This window comes from Engraulis encrasicolus, chromosome 20, assembly GCF_034702125.1.
Source record: "Engraulis encrasicolus isolate BLACKSEA-1 chromosome 20, IST_EnEncr_1.0, whole genome shotgun sequence".
NCBI lineage: Eukaryota > Metazoa > Chordata > Actinopteri > Clupeiformes > Engraulidae > Engraulis > Engraulis encrasicolus.
In genome coordinates this window covers 41,303,631-41,323,630 of record NC_085876.1, presented here as the reverse complement: position 1 = coordinate 41,323,630, position 20,000 = coordinate 41,303,631, and the positions used below count along the sequence as shown (strand labels likewise).

Here is a 20,000-nt window from a genome sequence, read left to right as displayed (position 1 = left end):
ATAACCACAAACACACACACAAGCACATTGTATATACGCTCACATGGCAGTATGTCTGTGACTGTATCAAAGCCTTCCAGCATCTCCAACACCATCATCATCACCATAGTATCGTGCCATGCCGCTCTCTACGTATGAACGACCATCCGGGTACTTTGCTCCTAAATGTGCGTTACGCCCCTTTATGGGTGAAAACAAACCGAATGTCTCATCAACTTACATGCTACATCGGCTACCCTAAATGAACACAGTACGTGCTTAAGGCACGGCTGTTAAGCAATATTATTTGCGTGTACAGCCGGCAACACAACACGTTTTCGGCATGTTGCGCGTGAACAACGCTTGTCTACATGTCGTTATCTTTCGTTTATTAAACCCCAATAACACCAATTGACTTGCATTGCCTGTTTTCCCCCACAAATGGGCGTAACGCACATGGAAAACGTCACGCCGTTCATGAGTATTCTAGAGCATTCTATGATGGCAGTTGAAACCGTTACGACCCAGAATGCTTTGCGTTGAGCCAATTTGTTCTCTGGATCTCAAAAATAGTGCCGTGTCACACGAGTTCTCTTTTCTTTCACTGTCCTATCCTCTTGTGTGTGCGAGTGAAGGACAGTTTGAGTTTAGGAAACTGGGGCATCTCTGACCATCTATACTAGTGTCAGTTGGCACAGATGCACGTACGTACGCACGCACACACACACGTACGTACACTTACGCTTGCATGCAGACACACATACACACACGCGCGCGCACACACACACACACACACACCAACACGCACGTACGCATGCACACACATATGCACGTATACTGATACGTGCGCACACACAAACACATATACATACAGACATTCAGTCTTTCACTGTAGGACATGTTTAGCTTAAAAAGTGCTTTAGTGCAGTTGGAACCATCAACGTGGCCCGGAATGCCTCCTGTGTCAAGTCGAATGCTCATTCGCTGCCAAAGTGAGCCAGTAGGCTTTTCTGTGGTGAAGCCTTTCTAATAATTCTACTCGGCTGAGCTGTGCAGCTTGCGAGCGGATATACAAACGAACTATCGCATAGCAGCGGTGGTGTGTGTGGTTCTTCCTAGAAATCTACTACCCCCCTTTTTTTTTCTCTTTCCATCTCTCTCTCTCTCTCTCTCTCTCTCTCTCTCTTCATTTCTCTTCCCTTTGCTCTATCTCTCGCTCTTTCTGAGGGTAAATGTGTGACTGCATGCATCATGTCGGCGTGTTTGGTTTTGTTGTGCAAGACAAACAGATAAGATTATTTCTTCTACAGCTTTTTCCCCTCCTCAACCCCAAGCAAGTCTATCTGGGTTTTTTTTGGCTTGTGCAAGTGTGCAAATGCAGCTGAATGCAAAGGGTTGCCTTGTGTGGTGCTCTGCACCAGTTACCTTTAGAACTGCTAATGGAAAACCTGATAGTTTATAGTTTGCTTGTGCACTGACAGAGGGGTATGTGTGTGTGCGTGTGTGTGCATGTGTGTGCGTGCGTGCGTGCGTGCGTGCATGCGTGCGTGCGTGCGTGCGTGCGTGCGTGTGTGTGCGTGCGTGCGTGCGTGCGTGCGTGCGTGCGTGCGTGCGTGTGTGTGCGTGCGTGCGTGCGTGCGTGCGTGCGTGCGTGCGTGTGTGTGCGTGTACGTGTGTGCATGTGTGTGTGTGTCTGTGTGTGTGTGCGAGTGTGTGTGGGTGTGTGTGTGTTTGTGCGTTTTGAGTGTGTGTGACCGGAGGGTCTGAATGGATGTCGGATGTTGAATGAAAGCTATAAAAGGCTGTTGTTCATTTTTAGAACAGATCATATGTGCGCTCTTTGTCACATGACCACAGTGGGCTCTAAAAACCCCTCTGTCCTTTCAAGTGCACACACTTCCTCCTTTCTGCTTAACCAGGAAGGGCTTCGTCAGAAAGTGTCAACTTCGCATACGGTCTGCTCTATATATATACTCTGAACGTGTTTTTTTGCGTCGGAAGAATTAAAAACACACACACACACATCGCTCTTTGACACATATACACACATGTGTACTCAGGCACGTGTCCATGGACATGCAGGTGCACACGCACACACACACACACACACACACACACACACACGCGCGTGAGCACGCACACACGCGCGCACGCGCGCACAGACACACACACACACAAACACACACACACACACGCACAATCACACAAACAAACACACACACACAGACAGACACACACACACACGTGCACACATGCACACGCAAGCAAGCTGACAAGGGCCTTTGATCTCTTGTAGATGCAGATTTCCAGAGAAGCCTATTGAAGATATTATTAGCTTGTCAGGCAAGTGGCGGATATCGGAGCAGCTTTGTCACATCCATCCATCTCTTGGTCAAACTTTTTTTTCTCCACCGCGGTCTTGGGCTTGGGCTCGGTCCAGCACATTTGCTCATTCACTGCATTCAGTGCACACACTTCATAGGCCGCAAGTTACGGCATTTCATTTCCGACATGCAGTAGCTAACTTTTAGAAATACCACTTTTTTGTATATATATATATGAAGAGTTCAGATGCAAAACCCCCTAACTCCATTTCTGAAGACCTGCACTTCTATATTTTTAGAGAACCCTGTTGTTGGTTTGGCTTACATTCATGTACTTGATAATACATATAAATAGTTATATCACATAAATAAAATACAAAAATATGTAATTTTGATAGATTTGTATTAAATAAAAATAATTTAAGATTATTTTCTGAAAAGGCACTTAGGGGGTTTTGCATCTGAACTCTTCATATATATATATTGGGGGGCTTTTCAGCCTTTATTGGTTTTTGTGAGACAGAATAGTGGAGGAGAGACAGGAAGTGAGCTGGGAGAGAGAGAGACGGGGAAGGACCGGCAAAGGACCCGGACCGGGAATCGAACCCGGGTCGGTCGAGTGGTAAACGTGTGCCCTACCATATCAGCCACGGTAGGGCCTGAAATACCACTTTTTTATGCCATTTTGACAGAACAGTTAGGAGAGTGATGGGGAAAAAAGTGCGGGTAGGTCGGTAGGGGTATGGAGGAGGATCAGGAAATGACCTCAGGCCAGAATTGAACACACTCTAAGAGTGCGTTTTAATATGCGACCTTGCCTCCTCCACTTGCTTCTTGTCATGATGACATCACTGACAACAGCATTATATTTCAATATCTTGCAAAAGCTCAATTGTAAAGTCTTTTTCTCATTTGCAATTGGGATGGTGAATGAAAAACAGTCCCTCAAAAGTTGTTGTGGCGAGGCTGACAGCTGGGAAACTTTATCGTTTTCTCCACGGAGGAGGGTCCAGGAGGCGGGACGAGGAGACAAGCACAAGTGGAGGAGGCAAGGTCACATATTGGGATGCACCCTAAGACAGGGGTCCCCAAACTTTCCAGGGCTGAGGGCTACCAAGGGCTACCCGAGGGCTACTGAGGGCTACCCGAGGGCTACTTTTGTTCAAAATCCTCTACTGATGTCTTGGCATCATTCTCAAATCACACTATTATTGAATGATAATTTGTTTATACGTTGTAAAGAATAAATAATCTCATATTTAAATCAAGAAAAGCATGAACTGTGACTAAAATCTGGTAGTCGTCACTGTTTATTAACATCCTTGGTGGGCACCTCAGAAGCTCCTGGAGGGCTACCTGGCGCCCGCGGGCACAACGTTGGTGACACCTGCTCTAAGAAGAAATGTGTAATTTTTGACACATGTATTGTGTTAAGGTGATTTTAACACATAATGTGTGGAATATGACACAACATGTGTATTATTCAGTTAAAATGCTGTGTTTGACACATTTTGTGTAAAAAAAAATGTACATTAATAATTCTTATCATAAATATATTTCAAATTTACAATGTAGCCAAAAACTCATCACAAACCAGGACTGTGGTTTGAATATTACACAAAAATAGTTTTTGTTTCTTTGATTCCTTGTTCTTACACTATTAGTACCCCTTTCTTACACACATCTAACAATTGACACAATACCGTATGTGTTGTCCCTGAGCACACACATTCAAATGTGTTGTCCCTGAGCACACACATGTTGTGTCATTTCTGACACAGTACTTTTTAGAGGGCACGAGGTCCCAGCGTAGAGTACAGTGTAGAGTTAGGAAGAGTCATCGATTAGCATAGGAAAATCAATACGACCAGTACTAAGCCAGAGAGAGTAAAGAGAGAGGTTCCATTGGCCCATTGTTTCCGGGTTCTGTTATTGCAGGGGGGGGGGGATCCCCCTTTAGGCAGACCTAGGCAGACCTAAGGACTGTTCTATTCAATGCTAGGAGTATTATGACACGCCCCTTTAGGCAGACCGGAACCTGGTCATGTTAGGTGCCCATAGCAACCTATTACATTGACATATCTCTATATACTAAAGAATCTCTGACTAAGCCGTTGCATCGATTTGCAAACGTCTGCATCAATTTTTAAAAAACGCACATGAACTCAAGATGCATCCAATAAATGATCTTCTTCAATATAAACCGAACCATATCTCTTATAACTTTTTAGAAACTGGTCCATGTCTGGTCTCTGTTCTCTTGTCTAGTGCACAGCTGACATTGACTGGCTCAGATGCTGCAGACCGCCTTTCGTCTCGTGCAAAGAGGCGAGACCAAGCAAACAGCAGGCTTTCTTTGAATCAGGGCGGCGGGCAGCTAGCACTGATGCCAGTTTAGCCCATTTTCGTGCCGTATATACAGCGAGCTCTCTGAACCTCCAGTGACTTTCTTGGTGAAAGCTTCTAGCGACCTTCTGTGGGCTGTCTGGAAGACTTGTGGAGAGTAGTCTAGCTCAGTGTTTCTCAACAGGGGTGCCGGGGCACCCTGGGGTGCCGCAGGTCCCCCTCAGGGGTGCCGCGGAAACCTGGCTGATAAATAAATTACGTAATATAATACATATTTGTCTAAATTGACAAGTTAATGCTAGTCAGTGGAATCTTTCATCTGCCCTTTACGCACAATAAAGTAAATATAGGTCGCCCCAGTCAGCTGCAACTTCGAACGTAGGTCGTGTGACTTCTCTCTCAAATGTGTTACTTTTCTAAGCTTGTGTGGTATCCGATGCGATACCATATTACTGCTTGCTGGTTTGGGGTGCCTTGAAATGTTTCATGAATTGAAAGGGTGCCTTGCCTAACAAAAGGTTGAGATACTGTGGTCTATCTTCACAATTTAAGTTGCGCTGTGCAGCACAAATAACGAGAGAGCTTTCTACCGACACTTCTGCTGTTTCGGAATGACAGCAAATAATCAGCGCCTCTGAAACAGAAAGTGTTGGGAAATGCTACAGAACCTGTGCACCCGGGTCAAGTCCATACAGTAAAAAAAAGTCGCCAAGTTAGCAACATTGCTTACGAGCTTGTTCTATTTCTCTCCCTCATGCAGGACACAGACGAGGTCTGCTTTGCAGCTCTTGTACAGGCAGTCCATACAGTTAAAAAAAAGTCCAGTTGAGACTCTGCCATGGCTAACCGGCAGGGCACTCACCTGCCATGCAGCTCTCGATTCCCGGCCTAAGTCCTTTGCCGACCCCTCCCCGTCTCTCTCCCAATTCACTTCCTCTCTGCCTCTCACACTGTCCTATCAAATAAAGTCAAAAAAATCAAGTTGCTAATAGCCTATTCCAACACTTCAGTCCAGTAAGCATGTTATTTCCCCTTCTGGTTTTAATTCACCATTCCCTACATCTACAAAATAGCTCGAACCTGGATCAATTGTTGATCAATTGTTCAGAGCTCATACTAACCTGTAAATGCAGGTCTTGCATGTTCAGTGACTAAATAAACCCATCTTTAGATCTACAACACTCCAAGCATGTTGTTATAATTGAATCGTACTGTATCATCAGAAAGACTGGATATGATACTCTTACAATCTCTGATATCATGGGCAGTCATGGGTGAGCGGTTAGGGCGTCAGACTTGCATCCCAGAGGTTGCTGGTTCGACTCCCGACCCGCCAGGTTGGTGGGGGGAGTAATCAACCAGTGCTCTCCCCCATCCTCCTCCATGACTGAGGTACCCTGAGCATGGTACCGTCCCACCGCACTGCTCCCCATGGGGCGCCACTGAGGGCTGCCCCCTTGCACGGGTGAGGCATAAATGCAATTTCGTTGTGTGCAGTGTGCAGTGTTCACTTGTGTGCTATGACAATGGGAGTTGGAGAGTTTGGAGTTTCCCAATGGGCTTTATATCGTACTGCATCGCAGGAGGTAGTAGGACAATCGTGTCGTATCTCATCACTGGTCATTTCATCAATTGTGAATGTATCAAATCGTTGACGTGCATGATGTGTATTGAGATGTGTATCATATCGCTTTGATGATGAAGATTCACATCTTTAGTACAGCGGCTTAGCCGTTGGAGTGATGGCCAAAAACCGCCGATTGGTTCTACTAAGTCTTAGGTCACCAGTTGGCTCCAGACCTCAGTCCTCCTTTGGAGAGAATTATAGTCTAAGTTTGTCGTCCAGACTGTCTCTGCATGAGCAACCATCTTGTGTCTTGCCACCTGGCCTGCCACAGTCGTGCTGTATTTTTTCTTCTCCTTGGCAGGGCCTTTTGAAAAAAAAGAAGAAGAAGAAAAAAGAAAGGACTCTTGTCATGTCACCTCTCTCTCTGTCTCTGTTCTTCTTCCTCTCTCTCTCTCTCTCTCTCTCTCTCTCTCTCTCTCTCTCTCTCTCTCTCTCTCTCTCTCTCTCTCTCTCTCTACCTCTGCCTGTCTCTCTCTCTGTGTTTTTATCTCTCTCTCAGTCTCTCTCTCTCTCTGTCTCTCTCTCTAGTTTTTCTCCATCTCTGCCTCTCTCTCTCTCTCTCTCTCTCTCTCTCTCCTTTTTCTCTCTCTCCTCTCTCTCTCGCTCTCTCTCTCTCTCTCTCTCTCTCTCTCTCTCTCTCTCTCTCTGTACATACTTCACTCTGTTCTGCTGTTGCTTACAAACATTGGCCCTGCTGCTGCCCCCGCGCCCGCCCCCACTCAATCACCCCGATAAGCTGACGCTCGACCCAGCTCTCTCTCTCTCTCTCTCTCTCTCTCTCTCTCTCTCTCTCTCTCTCTCTCTCTCTGTATCCCTCTCTCTCTCTCTCTCTATCCCTCCCTGTATCCCTCTCTCTCTCCCTCTCTCTCTCTCTCTCTCTCTCTCTCTCTCTCTCTCTCTCTCTCTCTCTCTCTCCCTCCCTGTATCCCTCTCTCTCTGTCTCTCTCTCTCTCTCTCTCTCTCTCTCTCTCTCTCTCTCTCTCTCTCTCTCTCTCTCTCTCTTCTCTCTCTCCCTTTATCCCTCTCTCTGTCTCTCTCTCCTTCTTCTCTCTTCTCTCTCTCTCTCTCTCTCTCTCTCTCTCTCTCTCTTCTCTCTCTCTCTTCTCTCTCTCCCTCCCTGTATCCCTCTCTCTCTCTCTCTCTCTCTCTCCTTCTTCTCTCTCTCCCTCGCCGGCCCCTCGCTCGGGCCAAGAGCACTGTCGGAGAGCTGGGAGGCGAGAGGGGAAAGCACCTGGACCGCGTCCACTTTCTCCAGCGGGGTCACTGGGTTTCATCTGGAGGCTTTCCCTGCCTGTCCCTACTGTAGCACTGCTGTGCACAACACACACACACACACACACACACACACACACACACACACACACACACACACACACACACACACACACACACACACACAATGCTGCCTCTCCTGCAGGGTCGTGTCGCACGCACAAACTCACACACACACAAACACACACGAGCACACACACGAGCACACACGCACACACACACACACACACACACACACACACACACACACACACACGAGCACACATACACACACGAGCACACACGCACGTGAGCACACACACATGCACACACGCACGCACGCACACGCACACACACACACACACACTCCTATACCCTGGATTCTGCTGCCCTATCCATGTAGGCCTACATACACACACACACACACACACACACACACACACACACACACACACACACACACACACACACACACACACATACACACACACACACAAGTGCAGACACATGCACACACTCCACCCCGCTCCTTACCCCCTTAACCAGCTGTCTGTGTAAAGCTTTTTCACTGTGCACTTTGCCACCCATGCCCACCAGTCAACCCATGGCCAATCCGCTGCCCCTGCTAGCTTACCGCAGAGATACACCAGCGGCGACGCGATTCAAGCGACAGAGTGTAGCAGCAAGCGAAACGAGCGATTGAGGAGACAAGGGTATGTCCGTACAGGCAGAAGGCAAAGCATTCAAGCATTCCCATTGGCTGTGGTCACTGACCTCTATACAGTCATTGGCTGTCGCGGCTTGTCGCCGAACCGCGTCATAGAAAGTTGAAAAGATTTCAACTTCAAATTGTCGCGCTCGTCGCGCAAATCGCTCTGGTCTCCAGAATCGCTTTTGTCTCTCGACTCAATACAAAGTCAATTACTTCCGTCGCTCGACTCGCTCAGATCGCCGCTGGTGTATCTCTGCGGTTAGGGACCTGACTGAGTATCGATCAGTGTTTATACTGTAGGGAAGACCCTATAAACTAGCTTCTAGCTAACTCTGGTACTAGATTCTGTCTTGTACACGGTCCCTGTCAAATAAGCAATAAGCAATAACCTATTAGGCTAATGTGGTGCCCCTTTCTGAACAATGATTGTAAAGTTTGTATTGTGTTGTACTTGTTGTGGTGCCATTATTTTACCTTGTGTTTTATCTTAATGTTTTAAATGTTCTTTGACTCTAATGTATTTCCTTCTTTCTTCCCTGTTTCCTTTCTTTTTGCATTTGTTAATTTTGTAAAGCACATTGAGTTGCACCTGTGTATGAAATGCGCTATACAAATAAACTTGCCTTGCCTTGCCTTGCAGGTGAGGAGTTGGGCACAGGTGTTGTGGGGTATAGGAGGGGTATATGAGGACGTTTAAAGGGGTATGCCACTATTTTGGGGCTTAATACAGTTAAAATCGTTGGCTGGGGTTTATTTTGGGGCTTAATACGGTTCAAATCGTTGGCTGGGGTTTATAAAGGTGGTTAAGTGTCTTATTTTTCATGTTAAGCATTGTGCTACACGGATCCATTGACTTTCACTAGCTTAGCGACATATTCCCTCTTTTAACTTGTCTTACAGCAAGACAACGCTTAAAGTGGAAATGAAGCACTGACAACTATTATCATTTTTTGGCGGCTTATTTATTTTCATAAACGAATGGATGTTCGTTGAACTGCACTTTTAAGTAGTTTTGCTGAAAAATGACATGTTATTACCGAGTTTCGCCACAAGGGCGCAGCCATGTTCGCCGCCTACGTAACGCGAATGGTAGAACTTGGTGGCTAATGTAGCCTTCCATTCACTTAACGTTAGCGTGTGCTAACTACAGCGCTAACTGACTCTAATCGTGGCAGTAAAATTGAAGAAGGACGAGGGGTTCATTTTACATTGTCCCTGGGTTTTCTATGTTATATACCTACTATCAGATGAAAGAGAAATGCCAAGTGTCATTATCACTTTGTGTCAAAAAGCCTTTGCTACGAGCATGGTGGGATAGCTGCAGCCATCCACCCATTGCATCCACCATAGGACAGGAGTCAGGACTGGGGCTGCTCGATCTCATAGGTTTGTAGTGACAGACCGTCACCAATAACGTCTTTTTCCTGCATTGTTGGACGCTAATCTGAAAGCCCATGTCTTTAAGTTGGCTATGTGGTTCAATTCAGTAATAGAAAATAACTTGCAAAATTGGCGGAAGTTTGGAAAGCTTTGTGAAGGGAAGGGACGCAGCCTGTGTGTGTGGCTATCCCATCCCCTCTCTCGTCTCGCTCTGGGAGTTGGAGGAGCTTTGGGGATTTGAAGTTGATGCCACGGGAAATGACACGTTAAACTATCATGGCCTACATTAAGTTATGGCATGCTTAAAGTAGCTGCATCTATTGTAGTAAACTATTATGTTATTGAAGTCGCGGATGCATCCTCAAACTGGCTGGAATAGCGTTGTTGCCTTGGATTATTGTTGACTGGATAACACTGATAAACGTGGGCACGGAGATGTCAGTAGCCTAATTCAGGTGCTTGGAAAATGTTGGCAAAATCATCGGAAGATGAAGGTAGGGAACTGCAACATTGCACGACATCGCACGATTATGAATAGTGATCATGTTGGCTCATACCAAAATGTGTTAGCGACTTGTCACCTTAGCAAAAAAAAGCTGCTTGTTTACCTGTGGTTCATGTGATAGGATGTCTTGTCTGCCTTCATGCCTCATATTTGTTCTGTCCCACCCAAACACGTATTCTTGCTTCATTTGGGTTAAGCAAATAAGCTCATAATCAGCCACGCAAGTCCCAAATGTTAAATTCACTACTATCATAACAGCATTAGAATAGGAGACTACCATTCGCGTGACGTCACCCGCTGTTGGCTGGAAACGTTAACAGAAACGTTACGTGTTTGTGCTTTATTTTTTTATTAACGGCTTAAATTTCAGACTTCGAAAAAATATATATTTGCTGGCTTATCTTACTGGTGTTATAGACCCCTATATTAGGTCACTGCTTCATTTCCACTTTAACATGAAAAATAAGACACTTAACCACCTTTATAAACCCCAGCCAACGATTTTAACCGTATTAAGCCCCAAAATAGTGGCATACCCCTTTAAGGGTACAGGGAGGTGGTAAATACAGGCCCTTTAGTCAAGTCAAGTCAGCTTTTATTGTCAGTTTCTTCATATGCACAGGTCATTCAAGGAAATTGAAATTATGTTTCTCTCTCTGTACCATGAAAGGACATAGACATATACAGGGCTGACATTGACAGACCGACATCAAAGTGCAAGACAGGACAAGTAACAGTGACGGACCAATAACAGTAAAGTTATGGAGTACTTAATGGGCACAGGCCCTTTTTTTGACGGAGATTTACAGTCCCTGGTTAGGTTCTGTATAGACCTAAAGTAGACTGTTTGTTCAGTTCAGTGTTTGATTGTCTAATAACTTCTGGAGTGTTCCGTCCTTAGTGTGCAACACAGCAGCTGAGCATTTGGTACAGTCTCGGGGAAGAATCCCTTCATACCTAGAGGCTTTGGAGGTGTCTGAAATCGCTTTATAAGTTGGCAGCCTGGGTGTTAATCCACCAGAAGCCTGTATTCATAACGTGCAAAGTTTTATTATAATTATTATTTTATTTTTAAATTTTTTTACCGTCAACCCCCCCCACCTACCCAGATTGGAAAAAAAATGGGTACTTGTTCACAAAGCTCCATGGGAGAGGTCCCCAGTGGCTCACTCACTCACTCGCTCGCTCGCGGTGGAAATTTTTGTGTGATCTCGTTTTGGCATACCAAAAATGGGAGCCAAGCAACCTTGCCCTGCCAAAATATGATTTCATACCTTACGTAAGCCAACCAAACCTCAGGAGCAACAGGGACTTTTTCCTGTTTGATTCTGATGCCCTGTATTGTGTTGTGTTTTTGCTTTCTTTTTTTTTTTTAGGTCGGTGCATTTTTGTCTCTTGTATTTCAAGAGGATGCTGCCAAACTGTGGGTGTGTTTGCTGTGTGTTAGTCACCGGACATGACATGTTGGGTGAACTAAACTAAGTATGATTAAACTGAAGACAGCTAGGCCAATGGAAACAGGATACTGAGTGATAAAATGATAACAACATATTGTGTCAAGTGACTAAGTGACTAAGTCAATATTTTGCATATTTGCATAAGTGACTAAGTCAGTATTTAGCCATATATTATAGCAGAGAAGTAGCTATGCAGCTTTTTGGTGACAAAAGGGCAGCACTGATAAACTCGTGTTTTTGTTTGTCCTAATCAGGGGTCCGTATCTCGAAAGCGTCTTTGCTAACGACGGTAGCAACGTCCTTCGTAAGAGCGTCTCAACTCTCTCTCGACAGCGATGCTCACCACTAAATCCAAGGGTCTTATGACGGTCTTAAGACGGTTAGCAACGACAAGAATCGAGAAACGGACCCCAGGGTTGCAAATGTACTGTGTATGAAGACAGGTAATCTCTAAGATCCTTCCGTTTGTGTGTGTTGTGTTGTTGTCCAGGTGGTCACCTTGTGGTACCGTGCTCCCGAGGTGCTTCTCCAGTCCAGCTACGCCACTCCAGTGGACCTGTGGAGCGTTGGCTGCATCTTCGCAGAGATGTTTCGAAGGAGGTGAGACGTGACACGACACGACACGACACGACACGACACACAAAACATGAGACAACATGGCAGTCGACACCAACCTTATGTAACTCAGGTCTCACAGTCCTGTGTGTGTGTGTGTGTGTGTGTGTGTGTGTGTGTGTGTGTGTGTGTGTGTGTGTGTGTGTGTGTGTGTGTGTGTGTGTGTGTGTGTGTGTGTGTGCGCGTGTGTGTGTGTGTGTGTGCGTGTGTGTGTGCGCGTGTGTACGTGTGTGTGCGTGTGTGTGCGCGCACACACGCTTGTATGTGTCTGTGTGGTAGAATCAACCTCATAAAGGCTTTAAGAAGTGGAGGTGCATACACTGTATAATATAACCAGGGTCTTCAAGCACAGTTCGGACTTGGTTTCAAACTCCCAAACTCACAGCAGTGGAGACGCATGCATTACCAAATGAGCTGGGGGTGCCGAAAGTGCTGTTGCTAAGCAGTTCCCCAATGGGAGCCAGATGAAGTTACCAAGTGAACTGGAAGGCCAGCTTTGACTGTATCTCGGTCAGCAGGGTATTTTTTTTGTAGGTGTCATAAGGGAAGCTCACTAATGTTCCAGAATGAGCTGTAAGCTTACTAATGTTCTAGAATGAGTTGTACTAGCTGGTATCCTGTGCACTCATCCCACTAAACCACTCCTATTCAGGTCATGGCGCCTTTCTAAAGGACGTCTTCCTGTACTGTCTAGACCCAGTCTCGAACCTGCGATCATGCAGCAATTCTGGTATGCGAGGCACATGCAATCAGGCTGTTACCTCAGCGGTGTCAGTATTCATCAGTAGTGAATCTTTTTGGGTTGTTGAGGGTTCCTAGCCTAGTTCAGTGGTTCCCAACCTTTTTCTTAAGGGACCCATGTTTTTACTATTGTAAGCTTTGGTGACCCAACCACGCGAGCGCCCGCACGAGAAGGAGTCACAAGATGCCCTCTGTTTCCTGCGAAAACTAATTTTAGTTATTTTATTCCTCAATTCGTCTTTGGTCAAATATAGAATAAATGTTTAATATAGCACTTACAATTTGTTGCTTCTATGCATTTATTAGTTAAATGCTTTGTCTTTTATTCAACACGGGCTATATATATTTAAAATGAAACCCCTTAAAATCAAGAGGGCTCCGCGACCCCCTGTGGATCTTTGGCGACCCATAAGGGGGGTCCCGACACATAGGTTGGGAACCACTGGCCTAGTTGTACCATCCCCCTCGTACTTTTAAACAGATCACACCGAATTCACGATTAAAAGGTGCCAAACATACAAAACTGTAAAACAAGACAGAAAAATGTCTGCACTCTTGAATCCTTTTGTCCGTGTAATGGCCAAGCTTTCAGCTGACAGACTTTCCTCAGGGCTCAGTCATAAAATGGAACCTACAACACGCATGTCAAGTAGCCCCTTAATGCACTCCGTACCTCCTGTGGCACGCTGTAATAGACATTGAAAGTGAACCACTATAGTACTACACTACTATGACAATGCATGGGGCCTTTAGTAATACATTACAACTTGATCATTGTCATTCTGGTAACAGCTAATTTATAATGCTGTGTCTTAAGGGGTTAAGACTCATTAGGTATTCAGTAACATTTGCACCAATGAGTTGTAGTCCAAGTTTGTAGTCCAAGTCTGTTAACTGAAAGCTTGGCCATTAAATGAACAAAAGGATTTAAGTGTGCAGACATTTTTCTTTGTTTTTTCACCATCCCCTTGTACTAAACTCATTTGTAAAGGGGTCTTACACACCAGGGCGGTAAAGCGTCGCGGAACGGCCGCGTTTTTTACTGGCGTCGATGAAAATACATTGAAACATATCTGTCCTTACACACCAACCGGCAGTAGTTGGGCGTCAGCGGCGCGGAAGCCGGCTCCGCACCGCGCTGCAATTGGAAAATAGAACTCAAGCGTATTTTTCAGGACTGGCCGCGCACGCCGACGCTGTCAGTGTGAAAGGCAGAGAAAAACACACCGGGCGAAACGAAGAGGCGAAACGTTCGTCTCGCGACCGTTCCGTTCGGCTTTGGTATGTTTTGCCCCTAAAGAGGGTCTGGAACTGGAGTTCTGGAAGGGGGTTGGTCTCGTTACCAGACCACCAACTAATCAGCGAACGGGGAATGGACGAGGGAGGGGGGAGGCGGCGGCGTGCATTTTGAACATCATCCCACCAGAAATCGTTTTTCAATATCCTGAGCAAATGGTAGCGATTGGATAAAATAAGAAGTGTTTCTCACCAGCCCCTCGGCTTTCACCCGGCTTCACCCGTCCCTCCACTTAATGTTTCTCACGGTGGCAGTTCCAGATCCTGTGCATGATTGACGGACACTCCTGGACACTTTATGGCCTCTTTAGGCACATGTGAACACTGTGGACACTTTACAGTTTATATTTTGTTGTGTGTGTGTGTGTGTGTGTGTGTGTGTGTGTGTGTGTGTGTGTGTGTGTGTGTGTGTGTGTGTGTGTGTGTGTGTGTGTGTGTGTGTGTGTGTGTGTGTGTGTGTGTGTGTGTGTGTGTGTGTGTGTGTGTGTGTGTGTGTGTGTGTGTGTGTGTGTGTGAGAGAGAGAGAGAGAGATGCCTTGGCAAAATGTATGTAACAGTGAGCTATATATGGTTATTTTATGTGTAAGTATGTGTGTTATGTCTCATGGGCAATGTGTGTGCTACTTGACACCTTAATTTCCCCCTGGGATCAATAAACGATACTCTACTCTACTCTACTCTACTCTACTCTACTCTACTCTACTCTACTACTCTACATTAGTACGAGGGGCTGGTACAATCAGGCCGGAGGTTTACTAATGTTTTACACTGAGCCGAGTTAGTTACATAGTTGGCATCCATTACACTGACACACAGAGGGTACGAGGGTACGCTAACATGTACTCTTGTACCCTTCTCACATGATCACATGTCCTCACAAAGACCTCAGATGACTGTGCCCTTTTTTTGTTGCTTACGTAAAAGCAAATACACATGCAACACTTTCATATCCGACAGCAAAGACATTAAAGGTGCATGTCTAAGCTAGGGGAACTGAAACAAAGTACACACATGGAAAAATGCAGTGTTTATTCAACACTTAGAGAGGGTAATCTGGGACTAAAACACACTCACAGATATATACCCTAATAGATGTTACATCAACTCTTTATGTGTTTAATTTGTACTGTTGTACCAGAGAGAGTAGAGAGAGAGAGGTTCCGTTGGCCCATTGTTTCCGGGTTCTACAATTGCAAGGGGGAAGGGGGGGGATCCCCCTTTAGGCAGATCTAGGCAGACCTAAGGACTGTTCTATTCAATGCTAGGAGTATTATGATACGCCCCTTAGGCAGACCGGAACTTGGTCATGTTAGGTGCCCATAGCAACCTATTACATTGGCATATCTCTATACTTAAAGAGTCTCTGTTTATACTGTGTATCTGTGTAATCCTACTGTACTGTATACAGACTGCCCTAATACCATGGCTGGCAACATCCCAACCCTACCCAATATACACAATATAATGAGGACCCAATTCTAGGCCCCCTATCTCCCTGGGCCCGGGACAACGTACCCCTTTGTCCCCCCCTTATCGGCGGGCCTGGCCCTAATACCATGGCTGGCAACGTCCCAATCCAGTTCTACGGGAATTGCCACTGATTCCTTGTAAGTCTTTTGTGACTGATGAGTTTCCTTGGTAGGCTACAGGTGCAGTGTTTGTTTTGGCACATTCAAAAGACTTAAATGGGGAAATGCATATTTAAAAATTAATTATTGATATTATTTCCATGGAATGGAAAGATCAATTATTTCAGTCCACGGAAAGACATTTGATTTGGACTGCCATGGGTGACAACGGGGAAGGTATACTCTAAGTATCACCCACGCATAATCGATGTAGAAAAAAAAGAACATTCTTTCAGGCTTTGTCATCAGTGTCAACTCCTTAACCTGCTTTGAATGAAAGGCGTATAAGAGAAGTGAGGTCCTGATTTGAGTGTGGGGCTGTCCCTTTCCGTGCCCGATCCGATCACCTAGTACGGCGCAGCAGGAAGCCCCAACAGTCATTAGAGGCCATCAAGGGCACCGACTCTGCTGTTGTTATGCTGAAACACACACACACACACACACACACACACACACGCACACACACACACAGGCACACACACACACACATAATGCTGCCTCTCCTGCAGGGTCGTGTCGCACGCACAAACTAACACACACACACACACACACACACACACACACACACACACACACACACACACACACACACACACACACACACACACACACACACACACACACACACACACAAACACACACACAAGGGCAGTTTCCTGAACACACATGCTTGCATGCAAACTCTCTCGTGGTCGCGCATACTCATGCATGTACTGTACACACACACGCGCGCACACACACACACACACAAAACACACACACACACACACACACACAAAACACACACACTGTCTTGCCCTGCAGACATCCTCATCAGCATGTAGAAAGGTGAAATGAAAACGGTCGCTTCTCCCATTTCCTTGCCGCCCTGACATAAACAGTCAACCACTTGCGAGACAGGAACGCAAAAAAGACAAGACAAGACAAGGAACACTCCTAACCAACACGTTAAAAAAAACAGCAGCAAAAAAAAAAAGACGTTGACACTGTTGGGGTTAATTCAATCGTTACGGCAACATTTGTAGAGCAGTTGCTGCTGTGTTCTGTTTTTTTTGGGGGGGGGCTGTCTAAACTAAAGCACGCGGGAGAGGAATGATAGGCACGACAACATGCGGTCTAACGAATCTCTCACCCTGCCAGCCCTACAGTAAGGCTGTCACTGATATGGCACAACAAGGGAGCAGGCAGCCAGCAGCCAGTTTCAAATCATCCACCACCCTACCCTACCCTACCCACCAACCAAACCCTCACCCTACCTCCCCTCCCCACCACCCCTTAGAACAGTGTTTCCCAAACCTTTTGTGTTTGCCCTACAAAGGCAAAGTGCAGGAATTACATATTTTGTCAAGATTGAGGTTAGACTGAAAACGGTCTTTATTTCACCTCCGTTGTCTTCTGATGAAGCCTTATGGTCCAAATGTGTCCTGTTTTAGAGATATTGCCATGTCAAATCTGCAATAACTAGAATATATAACCTAATACCAAGGCCTTGAAGGCATTTCTCTCAGCTTCAAAGTTGGCGTAGTTACTGCATTTTGCCATTGTAGGGCAGGACCGTAAAGGGCCGTACACACACATCGCTGCTATTTGCTAGCTTCTCGCTTGCTCGCCTACTCGCCTCTCTTTCATGGAGCGTTTGCTGAAAGTTCCTGCGGCTTTAACTGCCAATGTACAGGCTAGAAGCACCAAGCTCTGCATTCTAATTGGTTACTCGCTTACTCGCCTCGCTCGAAGTTAAAATATTTTCAACTCCGGATCCACCCACATCGCATCGCTTGTACAGTACTCGCTAGAACACATTGACATTCTATTGACTTCATTCGCTGAGTGAGTAACTAATAGCGACGTGTGTGTACGGCCCTTAAGACTTTTTATTGTACCATGAGTACCCGTAACCAATGTTCTACATACTACAGTATATTTCTTCCTCTATCACAGTGTGACTATGCTCCATACGTTTGTTATTATTACATTTTTCTACGCACCCCCTGCAGTGTGCTCACGTATCCCTAATGGTACATGTAGCCCTAGTTGGGAAACACTGCGCTGCAACACTGTGAAAACCATTTCACATTACTTTCCATGTATCCATATTAGGTACAGCATTTGCACTGCACCTTGGAATTAGGACTACGGTTAGGTATGTACAGTGTATGTACAGTAAGGACATGATATTACATGTTGATGCCTGTTGATACACAAAAAATGGCACGGAGTAAAAATAACATGCTATCCTCTAGCACCTTCCATCACCACCCCCACAACACTGCAGAAGTCAATCCTTTACACACACACACACACACACACACACACACACACACACACACACACACACACACACACACACACACACACACACACACACACACACACACACACACACACAGCCACACACACACACACACACACACACACACACACACACACACACACACACACCCCAATCCTTTACACCAGGGGTGGGGAAACTTTTTCGTGCCCTTCAAATTCATCCAAGGGCCGTAAAAGTCCTCCGAGGGCCGCTCTATGAACACAAACCAGGATTTCCCCTGCACTTTTGGCCTATATTGAAGGCAGCCACCTTTTAAACAGGCACCACCTTCTCTAGGCTCCCTCAATATAACTTAATTGTATTGCAAATGCATTTTCGAAGATTCCTTATTTAAAAAATATTCCATATTTCATGTGAAGCTGAATAACATTAAAATTATATCGGGGGCCGTATAAAACGGCTCCAAGGGCCACAAATGGCCCTCGAGACATAGGTTCCCCACCCCTCCTCTACACCTTCTGTACCCCCCTGGCAGGAATGTAACCTTTTCCCTTAAAAAATGTTTGTTATTTCTTAATTAAGAGTGAGTGAACTTGAGTGAGTGAATGAGAGAGTGTGTGAGAAAGAGATGGGGGGGGGGTTGCATGGTGAATAGAGATTGAGAGGAAAGAGGGAGAGAGACAGGGAAATTTAAGGAGAGAGAGATGGCCGGGGAGAGAGAGAGAGTGAAGGAGAGAGAAAGTGTGTGTATATGTGCTGTATCTGTGTGTGTGTGTGTTTGAGACAGAGAGAAAGAGACAGATAGCAAAGACATGGGGGCGAAAGGAAAGAGAGAGAGAGGGGGGTGAAGCAGATGGGGAAAACGAGAAAGAGCAAGAAAAGAGAGAGAGAGAGAGAGAGAGAGAAAGAGATTGAGAAAGAGAGAGAGATTGAGCGAGAGAGAGAGAGAGATGGAGAGAGATTGAGAGAGAGAGAGAGATAAAGAGAGAGAGAGGGAGATTGAGAAAGAGAGAGATTGAGAAAGAGAGAGAGAAAGAGAGAGATTGAGAGAGAGAGAGATTGAGAGAGAGAGAGAGAGAGAGATTGAGAAAGAGAGAGATTGAGAAAGAGAGAGAGAAAGAGAGAGATTGAGAGAGAGAGAGATTGAGAGAGAGAGAGATTGAGAGAGAGAGAGAGATTGAGAGAGAGAGCTCAGCACACCACTGAATGGAGCTTCAGATAAGAGCAGCCATTCATGGGATGGGCAGAGTGCCAGGCCAGCCAGCGGGTTCTCTGTGCAATTTGTACTTCCTTCCCCTCGCGCAGCCCAGACGCCTCTCTAATAGGACACACGTCCCCATTCTCTAACGGCAGGCAGCTAAACGCTAGCTAGCGCCGCAACGCCGCGCGTGACGCCTGCCCGACCGCCACAGCCACAGCCACAGGTGGGACTCACTCGGAAGAGCTGAGCTGAGCTGGGGATGGGGAAGGGGATGTGTACTTCCTTCCCCTCGCGCAGCCCAGACGCCTCTTTAATAGGACACACGTCCCCATTCTCTAACGGCAGGCAACTAAACGCTAGCTAGCGCCGCAACGCCGCGCGTGACGCCTGCCCGACCGCCACAGCACAAGTGGGACTCACTCGGAAGAGCTGAGCTGGGGATGGAGATGGGGATGGGGATGGGGATGTGTACATGTGTACTACGCCTCTTTAATAGGACACACGTCCCCATTCTCTAACGCAGTGATTCACAACCAGGGATATGTGTACCACTAGGGGTACGTGAGAACACTGCAGGGGGTTCGTGGGAAAAAATTACAAATGCATGGGGAATAGTCACATTAGCATATAGAGCATGAGTGAGGGGTACTCATCAGGACAAAAAGG

At 46.1% G+C, this 20,000-nt stretch overlaps 1 protein-coding gene across 1 annotated transcript in view; it reads left to right on the top strand.

Moving 5' to 3' along the window:
- cdk6 (cyclin dependent kinase 6) overlaps window positions 1-20,000 on the top strand; it is a 125,881-nt gene that overhangs the window by 78,702 nt on the left and 27,179 nt on the right. Inside the window, exon 5 of the mRNA XM_063185956.1 lies at window positions 12,072-12,181. Within this exon, the coding sequence (XP_063042026.1) occupies window positions 12,072-12,181 (110 nt within the window). The remainder of the gene's footprint in view (window positions 1-12,071; window positions 12,182-20,000) is intronic.